At 35.9% G+C, this 10249-nt stretch overlaps 1 protein-coding gene across 3 annotated transcripts; it reads left to right on the top strand.

Annotated features, from left to right (window-relative positions):
* The first annotated feature begins 218 nt into the window (after positions 1 to 218).
* LOC133881862 (uncharacterized) lies at positions 219 to 8722 on the top strand. 3 transcript variants are annotated; one of them, XM_062320906.1, is made up of 14 exons: positions 221 to 650; positions 2962 to 3073; positions 3474 to 3586; positions 4818 to 4940; positions 5163 to 5365; positions 5775 to 5847; positions 6663 to 6749; positions 6914 to 6994; positions 7137 to 7169; positions 7310 to 7363; positions 7452 to 7493; positions 7860 to 7938; positions 8029 to 8099; positions 8205 to 8722. In XM_062320906.1, the coding sequence occupies exons 1-14, from the start codon at positions 483 to 485 to the stop codon at positions 8292 to 8294; spliced, it is 1329 nt and encodes a 442-aa protein (XP_062176890.1). In that variant the 5' UTR covers positions 221 to 482; the 3' UTR covers positions 8295 to 8722. The 3 variants fall into 3 exon arrangements, with proteins under 3 accessions (XP_062176891.1, XP_062176890.1, XP_062176889.1); XM_062320905.1 differs by having other exon boundaries at positions 222 to 650; positions 5772 to 5847; XM_062320907.1 differs by lacking the exons at positions 2962 to 3073; positions 3474 to 3586 and having other exon boundaries at positions 219 to 650; positions 5772 to 5847.
* Positions 8723 to 10249: the final 1527 nt, after the last annotated feature.

Below are 10249 nucleotides of genomic sequence, written 5' to 3' on the forward strand. Positions count from 1 at the left end.
TAATTATAGATAATAAAGACCCAAATGAAAACGGAGCTAATTTATTAGCATAAGGCCAACCACTTAATTTCACATATTATATTTGAAAAGCTTTAATTAATTAATTATTCTCAGTTTCTCACGACAAACCCAATTTTTTTTTTTTTTTTTTTTTTGGACAAAAAGTCATTTCTTCCAAGATCTTCCTCTTGTTGAGATATACTAACCTCACTTGGATTCTGTCAATTTATCTTTACAACAACAACAACAACTTAGAAGCTACGCGCACTCAGAAAACGACCTGAAACCCCCAATGTTTTCTTTTTTCCTCTCCCTCTCGCTGTCTGTGTCTCTCACTCGCTCGCACATGCACCCATTCAAGAGAAAAAGCAAAAGCTAGAAGATCGAAGACGTGTATATATATAGATACATATACATATGAAGGAGCTTTTCTTTTAGAATAAACGGACGTACTTGCGCCAGTAGATTCTTCTGGGCAGATCATGGAGAATAAGCTTACGGGTTTGAGCCACCTCTTCGTGACGGTTTTCCTCTCGACCTTCGCTAACTTCATGGTGGTTCCGTCCCTCACCGACGTCACCATGTTCGCTCTTTGCCCCGGTCAAGATGAGTGCTCCCTTGCAATTTACCTCACCGGTTCCCAACAAGCGGTATGCGTCTCCTCGTCGTTTTGGGTCTTCCTTCTTCTCATATATATATGCTCTTCCTTTTTTCTACAATTTCCTTCCTTCAACTCCACAATTATTACTTAATTATCCATCTTTATATATCTGTTTTTTTTTTTGGGGGGGTAATTAAAAGGAAGGGGGTTGGGGGTCATCACTCATCAGGGAAGAAGAAGATCAATAATAGTACTTTAGGGTTTAAAATATTAATTAAATATTTTTATTAGTTTTAATTTTTCTTGTTTTAGACAATTAGTTAGTGATTTGACGTGCATATAAAGCAACATGCTCAATTTTCACATTTTGCATGGAGTCTTCTAGCAAAATTCTGCTTCTTTAATTACTAGAACTAATTGGAGTTTAATATTTTTGTGTCTATTTTTTTTTAAAAAAAAAAAAAAAAAATTAATAATTGGTCATTTTCAGTCTTATTCCTTTTTATTTTCCAATTAATTGGTGTCTCAGATGATTCCAAAGACGTATCTTAACGGGATATAATAAGCTTTAAATGTGGAGTGTTTGGACATCCTTGTTGAATATCTGGATTCCCAACCTAAACTTCAAAGTTCAAACCTAACATTTTGGCTATTTCATAGCCTTTCAAATTCATCCATTTATATATATGACCTTATTTTAAAAATAAGTAGATAGATTGAATCATTGAATGAATGCTATAGCTACCATTATTATTCTATTCTAATTTCTACGTGATTAAGACGTCTAGTTTTTCAGCTGCAACTGCTACTTGTTTTAAACAAACTGAATTACCTGTAAGATACGTTACTTATGGTGCATTTTGGAATCGCAGATAAAATGATTATTATATTTTTTAAATGTAAAATTTTATAGGTTAATCTGCGATTTTGTCAAATGTTTAATTATATTTTAAAAAATTAATTTTTAAAATTGTAAACTTAAACGGACCATTAATAAAGTCTAAAGGTAGATTTAGAAGAAGAAGAAGAAGAACGGATTTAATTTTTTTTTTTTTTTTTTAGGACAGTTTTTTCTTTAAACTCTAGGCAGAGTCTAACAAAATTCTACATAACTCAATTTAAATAAAAAGATTATTCTTTTTTCTACAAGGGTGGCGTCTAATTTAGGCCCTTCCCCCACTTCCTTAATAACCAAAGAAAGCTTGATTTATGCCCTATTTGTTTTGATGTGAAATATTTTCTAGAAAATACTTTCTCTATTTTTGAGTGTTTGACGCAATATAAAAGTATTAGTAAATTTAAAATGTTTTTAGTTGACCGAAGAAAATAATTTTTACGAGGCTTAAAATGGTTTGTACTTTTCATATGCGTAAATCATTTTTCATCGCTATTTAATGCCTTCAAACAAGCTATTGTAAGAAGCCCCCTTATAGGGGTTACCTGTTCGACCAGATCTCGGGCTGCTCGAATACTTGCTCAGATAGGTGAGCCTCACAAAAGCCTCTCACAATTATTTATTCAAATTACAAGTAACATAGACAAACAATTGTACTAAATCTCAATGCCACGTTCAAAGGTCTTCAATTCTCACGCTCTCTTCCTCTAGAAGGCGGAACTAGCCTGATACACCTCCATTTTTTTTAAAAAGAAAAAAGAAAAGAAAAGGAAGGAAGGAAGAGGAATCTTCTTCTTTACGTAAGCAGTGACCAAAGACAAGTGGGTGGGGAAGCTAGCACAGTACAACTTTTTTGTCAAAGCCTATGGCCCTATCAGTAGAATTGGGAGGACTTTTATGGTGCCCTACTTTTATATTTGACAAAGGATGATCACAAAAAAAAAAAAAGAAAAAAAAGAAAAGAAAAAGGCAATAGAGGAAAAGAATAGTGTAGAAGTTTTTACAAAAACAATTTATTAAGGTCGACAATTTTTTACACCATTTATAAATTTGACACGATCAAATATAATATAAAATTAAAGAATTAAAGTTGAGAACTCTGATTTATTTAATTAAATGGATCAGGTTATGATTTATCTATATAGTCTTATCTTCTACTTCGATATGATCCAAATTTGACAAACGATATAATAGCATACAATTTTTTACACATGATCTATAAACTCGACACAAATTCAATATAAAATTAGAGAATTAAGTTGGAAGAATTTGACCTGTTTAATTAAATGGGTCAAATTAGAGTTGATTTATATAATCTTATAAACATGACTCAACACGACATGAACACAAATTGCTATCCCTTTCATTTACCTTTGTTTCTTCCTGCTTTTTCGTTATTGAATTCATTTTCTGCAGGAAAATTTGGAAAATGTTTAAATACAAAATTTACTCGAATGTGATGCAGATCATAGGATTGGGAGCAATGATAATTACCCCCGTAATTGGGAATCTGTCGGACGAGTACGGGAGGAAAGTCTTGCTCACCGTCCCCATTACACTCTCCATCATTCCACTAGGTGCTCTTTCCTTTCCTTTCCTTAACATATAAGTGCCTTTTGGGGCCTACAAACTCACACTTGTCTGTAAGCTTTTTGACGCATGATGTTACACAAAACAAAGTGTTGGGTCACATCTGGATGGACCAGGATCCACTCCGGTTGAAAGGAACCGGAGAGGATCTTGATGACTTTCCACGTCAAAGTAACTTTTCCCCCACTCGAAACAAATGGAACTAATTAATCCAACAAAAGTGATTGATGAACTGATAAACAAATGTTGCAGCTTTTCGGAAGTGCATGCTTTCCCTTTTTCGACCAAAAATATTCTGAAAGCTTTGATCATGTGTGTGGTTCGTACGTAAGTGCATGATATGGATCGATGTTGTTATACTAACGAGGTAGGAAAATGTTTGTGCAGTAATATTGGCATATAGCAGGACGACCAACTTCTTTTATGCCTACTTCGTGCTCAGGACTCTCACTGCCATGGTCTGCGATAGCAGCACCAACTGCCTTGCTCTTGCTTATGTGGTAATTACTCCCCAAAGCCACCCCTATGTAGCTGCTTGTATATGTGCTAAGTGCCAAAGATGTTCTAGTGGCTGCATGGAAAGAGTTGATAATTATTTACACGATACGAACCCGATACAAAATTAGCAGGTTATGATTTTGTATAATCGGGTTTAAGTCAATTCGGGTTGACTCGAATTAACCCCGTTTGATAAATGGGTCAACTCGTTTAACCCATGAGTAATCCGTATAACTCGTATGAATTCAATTAGATTTTTTTTATTATTATTATTATTTTTACAATTAAAAAACAAAACTCCAAAAAGACTACAATTCATATAAATTCATTTTAAAAAATTCATATATAGGTCGAAACGGGAAATGAGCCGTGTTTGAGTTAACTCAACACGACTTAAATGAGTTAACCTAGCACAACCTGTTTATTAAACGGATTATGCGGGTTGTGTCCTGTCACCTGTTTATTTAATTGGGTCGTGTCAGGATTGAGGAGTTTGACTCGTTTAACTAAATGGGTTGAGTTTGGGTTGACCCATATCGGATTAACTATTGAATCAGCCAAATTCGAACCCAACACACCAACACGAATTGTTAGCCCGAAGTCTCCTCATGGAATCTTAAGCTAGTCTTTAGCCCGTAAAACAGTTAGCAAATTAGATAAAGCAAAAGGCAATTAAGAAGGGTTAAAGTGCAGTGAAAAGACCGCCAAAACTATCAGATGATTCAGATCAAACCTTAGTACCTTACCATGTTTTCTGGGAGAAAGCAAGATAAGATACCATAAGACCAGCTTCTTTTGATGAATCGAAATGTGCTGAATTTTTTTTTTTTTATCAAAAGCATGCAATTATCATAAGATTTATGACGGGGAAAGTTGATCGTAAGATTTGATAACTACATATTTTTCCCCATGAATATTATAGGATCATTGTATTAATATTTATAACAACTACACAATCATTCAACTTCTACTACAATTATGCATAGTTACAACTATTTACCTCCTATCTCACTATATTATATTCAATGTATCGTGAGATCTCTTCAACTATCTAGTTATTATTATCGCCAACTATGAATGGCTCTTCATTGTCTTCATTGAGATGCTTGTCTATGAGTTGGATATCTTTAACATTGATTACTAGGTGCGACTGCCAAAGCTCACCGAGAAAAAAGAAGAAGAAATCTTTAGCTTTGTGCTGAAACTGTGTATGTTTAATTTCTTGCTTCTCAGGCAGATAAAATTCCAGATGGAGAACGGGCTCCAGCATTTGGAATTCTAGCTGGGGTAGGTTCAGCTGCGTTTGTATGTGGAACCTTAGCGACTCGTTTTCTCTCCACTGCTTCAACATTTCAGGTATTGCTCTACCGTGTTTAACTTCTCCTCGAAATCATAATGCTGATGTGGCAGCTCCAACCAACTCTTAGACCGTTTGTTTTTATTTTTTTTTTAATACTGACTAATCCAATAATTAGTTAGGACTACAACATCAGCATTATGAAATACTTGGTTTCTAGCATTACTCTGGCTTAGTTGCTACCAATTGGTTGTGATTTGTGATCATTTCTTTTTATCCAGGTTGCTGCATTCGTGTCAATCCTTGCAGCCATTTACGTGAGAGTTTTTCTTGAGGAAAGCATACCCAATGAAGTTGGAATAAGGCAACCGATCTTGAGGGGAGCTCCTAATGTTATTAAAGAAGGTGTTGAATTAGAAAAGACTACACAGGTCTTTAAGAGGTTTCCATCGCTGGGGGATCTGATTAGATTGATGAAGATTAGGTAAGACTTTGTATATTTATATAAATGCTCTAGTTCTTGTGTCCGATGGTGCGTTTTGCAGAAGAATAATGCTACTCATGTGCGTTTTTTAAAATGCACTCTTTGCCTGGTGTGCAAAAACGTGATTTTTCTTTAACGTTTTCAAACCCCCATTAATTTTTTTCAAACAGAACGCTTTTCCCTGTTCTAAATCACATTCTAGTGTAATATATATCATCATGGAGAGATCCTTATGTTTATTGCATGGATCAACAATAAAAGGTGACCAGATCATACATACTAGAAGGAGATTTCCTTGTTGAAAACTGTAGATTGTACTGCTCTCTGCCTATTGTATATGCAACTTTGTTATTTAGATATTAAATCTTTCTAAAGGAGCGCTAAATTGTAAAACATCGTATTGCAGCAGGACATTTTCGCAAGCAGCAGTTGTTTCATTCTTCAATAGTCTTGCAGATGGTGCGATAATAGCTTCGTTGCTGGTATAGTTCTTGTTTAATGTCAAAGTAGGACATTCATATCAATGAAATAATTAAGGTACCTAAGATGTTTGCTTATTTATGCTAGAAATATAATACGGCGGAATAAAATGTTGGCACCTCTCTTGCACCGAAATAGGATCAGATTAGTGTTGTTCCTTGTGCCTTAAATCCTGAGTCTGCAGCATTTTCTTCTCTCGGTGGTCGAGCATATATATGCTACTAGAGCGATACCCACTACAACCAATCTAAGTGCCTCACACCCTATCGCTTGGGCCACTGATGGGCGCCCGTAAGAGAATTGGCCATTCAATCTTGCAAACTAATCGAGACCGAAATTAGAAAAAGAGATACAAACGGAGAGGAATAACCAATCGATGAAGGAACACGTTGCAATTTAATTACCTGATGTACATGGTTAGTGCAGTAGATAAGGTTGTTAGAACTTGAAAAATCCAACTTAAAAGTCTAGAGTAGTATAAAATCTGATGAATATTCTGGAGCAAACTCCCATGAAAAAAGCAAAGACCAATCAAGCAGTTATTCTTTAATGAAGCTTATGCAATATGTAGTTGTTCAATGGATTAGAGAAGACTTGAATGATCAAATTACATCAACAGAAATGGTTTGCTTAGAACATAATGTCACCCAGAACTCAATACTCCTGCTAAATATATCGTACACCTATCCTTTATAGTGCATAAACCAAACGGATTTGGCTTAGGTGCTATAAAAAAACTAAAGCATATAATTTTTTCAACGGTCTAGATTTAATTTATCTCTCTTATTACTAACACAGAAGCTTTTGCACCTTGCAGTACTTCTTAAAGGCTCGTTTCCACTTCAACAAAAACCAATATGCTGATCTAATGCTAATTGTTGGGGTTTCAGGGACCATTTCACAGGTATGCTTTACATAACTCTGTTCTTCGACATTCTGCCATCTACTTTTTGCTATCTGATTTGCTCACCATCTTGATCTTTTTCTTTTCATTTAACAGAACTACTTATTTCTCTTTTATTTTTTGGCTGACATATGTTTTCTCTTGAAAACTTGGGAATCCTGCAGCTAATTTTCATGCCCATGTTGGTACCTATTATTGGAGAGGAGAAGCTGCTTTCCATAGGTCTCTTAATGGGCATTACAAACGTATGTGCCTTAGTGACTTAGTGTCCCTTCTTTTCATGATTTCCTTGCAGCCATTCGGGAGTTTTTGTCTGTGAAAGCTAGCTAGTGAGACTGAAACTGTTCATTGAACATATAAGGCTGACTAAGACCTGATTTAATGCAGATGTTTTTAAGCAGCATAGCTTGGTCAGTTTGGGTAATCCTTCTTCAACAAAGTCTTGTGCTTCTTATTTCTCTGTTAATAAATGAGAATATGTGCTTTAGATATTACGAGTATTTTCTATGTAGGCATCTTTTGATTCATATAATCCTCCAAGACATTTTCACTATATGCAGGTTCCTTATGCCACTACTGTGTTTTCCATCTTTACCGTCTGTGTGCAACCAAGCGTACGTTATTTACTTTTTATCTTGGTAAAAGCTGTATGTATTTCACTGGTTGATACTAAAATATATAGTTGATGAAATTCACTCGCAGTTACGCAGCATCGTTTCAAAACAAGTTGGGCCCATCGAGCAGGTAATTCTCTAGGGTTCCTAACATATTACGTGTTCACTTCTGTCCTCACTTGTTACTCTATACACTTACGAATGAATAAGGATATCCTGCAATTGGTTGCTCGAATTGCACGCTCTCATAGAAAGAGCAAGTGCGAGGCTCACCTACCCCAAGCAGCCCAGGGTGCGGGACTCACTTACCCGAGACAAGTGAACCCCACACCTGCCCTCTTTGTGGAGTTATCCGAATTGCGTTCAATTCGAACAGCCAACTATAGGAATCCCAATCCCTTAAAGAATACGCCACCTTTATTCATCTTCCATATAGTAGTGTTTTTTCTTTTTCTTTCCTTCATTTAACTGGCTGAAACAATGAAATGCATGTCAGGGGAAGGCTCAAGGATGCATTTCAGGCATAAGTTCCTTTGCCAACATCGTTTCTCCATTAATTTTTAGTCCTCTAACAGGTATGTCGAAGATTGAGAAACCAAAAAAAAAAAAACTTATTACAGATCAAAGTATCTAAAGATTGACAATTTCTTCTGCCATCTATGCAGCTTTATTCCTATCTGAAGAAGCACCATTTCATTTCCCTGGTTTCAGTATCATGTGCATTGGGTTTGCCATGGTAACTGCTTCTTACTTTATGAGCTAATGGAACAAGACTATAGTCGTATAATAAATCACAATAGGGAAATTGGATGTGCTTAACAAATTACATGCTGTCATGCAGATGATTGCCTTCATTCAGAGTATTATGATAAGGGGAGTTCCTTCAAGCCACAAAGCTGAAAATAACAACAGCACAGACTCGGAGGCCTAGTTCTTCAGAATTTGGATATCTATTCTAACATAACAGAACTCTCTCTCTAGACTTCATCTTGCCCTCTTTTTCTTTCCGGGCCCCTCATAAGTACATAGAACAAACCTAAAAAGAAGAGAGATAATAAGAACTCTAAATATATTTTCACACTTGCACTCAGAACAGGACACCTTATAATCTCCAGAATATTCTCAAAAGCTTGTAAGCAACTAAAGGTCTTCTATAATTAGGAAGCAGAAACATTATGCATTCATGTGAGTCGTACAATCTTGTGGGTTGGTTCAGACTTCAGTAGGACTGTATAATTTCTGGTCTCATATGTAAATTTTTGTATACTAAACATTGTGTAGGTTATCAATTTCAAAACATGGGGATCTTCCCTGCTATCTCTGAATCAAGTTCTATCTGGTGATAGAAACCATGTCTATCATAGGCTGTCTCTTCCCTGTTGTCTCTGAACAATTTTGTTCAGAGACAACAGATAAAATGTTCTGGTCCCTAGCCTGTAATCATAGGTTCAAAGTGAAGAGCTATTATCATACTTTACAGTCTGGTGAGTCTTCCCTATTTTCTTGGAAAAGCGTTTGGAAGGTGAAGGCTTCTCCTTGTGTCGCTTTCTTCACTTGGATGGTGACTTTAGGTAAAATTCTTACAATTGATAACTTTAGAAGGCAGGGTCTTACCCTTGTCAATTGGTGTTGTCTTTGCACGAAGAGTGAAGAGATTGTAAACCACTTTTTCATCCATTGTGAATTTACTAGCAAGATATGGCATTTGATTCTCATCTTATTCGAAGCCTCGTGGGTCATGCCTAGCAATATCGTTGAACTGCTTCAATGTTGGAAGATGCAAGGATGGAGACAACCCAAAGAAACCATATGAAAAGTCATCCCAATTTTACTAATGTGGAGCATTTGAAGAAAAACAAATCAACGTCTTTTTGAAGACCGTGAATATAATGCGCTTCAACTAAAATTAAAATCATCCTTCTTGAGTACCCTCTTAGGCACGTGCTAGCCTATATATATATATATATATATATATATATAAAAGTAATAATCAATTTTATTAAAAGTGTAAGGCGTTTCTAGGTACACCGAAAATATGCAAAAAGAAACATATAACTAGAAAGAGAAAAATAAACAAGAAAATCGACAAAACTAAACGAAAGTGAAGACACAAAAGTCGTTGTCCAAAGATACAAAGTATGAAAAAACGAAGCTAAATATCATTTAATGACCTCTCCCAATCTTCGAAACACCTATTATTCTTTTCTTCTATAAACACCAAAAAAGGCAAATCGGCACCATCTTCCAAATCGCAGCAATCATCGGCCTTCCAGACGTTCACCAACAAGCAAATAGTTCGGTAACACTACTAGGCATAACTCTAGACAAACCAAAATGAGTGAAGAGAGTACTTCCTAAAGCGGAAGCCACATAGCAATGAAGAAAAAAATAATCCACTAATTCCCCACTTCTTTTTCACATGTGGCATCTATTTCACCTATATATTAGCTAATGCTTAAACCGATTATTACTTATTTTGTTGTATTTCCCCGCAGGCATGTGTGCGCATAGATGAATATGCGCTTAATGAGACATGCTCCTAAATCGAAAATGTTGTAATCTAGTTGTAATGTGTCAGCACTATGCAAATAAATGAATTAGGACCATGCACTTCCAATCCCCCACTCCAATTCTCTGCTTCCCCTAAGCTCCCTCAAACCCTCTTGCTCTTTCTACAATTGCTATGGCTAATGGAAGAGACATAAAAAGATGATGAGAGAAAAAAAAGTGTTTACCTTTGGAGGAGGCGAAAGGGAGCTGAAAGGGCCTCAAAGAGAAATTCTGTCCAGGAGAGAAATTGGAGAAAGGCAACGAAGAGGAAGAGAACATGATCGTCGCAGAGGAGGAGCTTATAAGGGTTTCCATGAGAACCGAGTCACGAACTCA

The sequence above is a fragment of the Alnus glutinosa genome, chromosome 11 (assembly GCF_958979055.1).
Source record: "Alnus glutinosa chromosome 11, dhAlnGlut1.1, whole genome shotgun sequence".
Classification (NCBI taxonomy): Eukaryota; Viridiplantae; Streptophyta; class Magnoliopsida; order Fagales; family Betulaceae; genus Alnus; species Alnus glutinosa.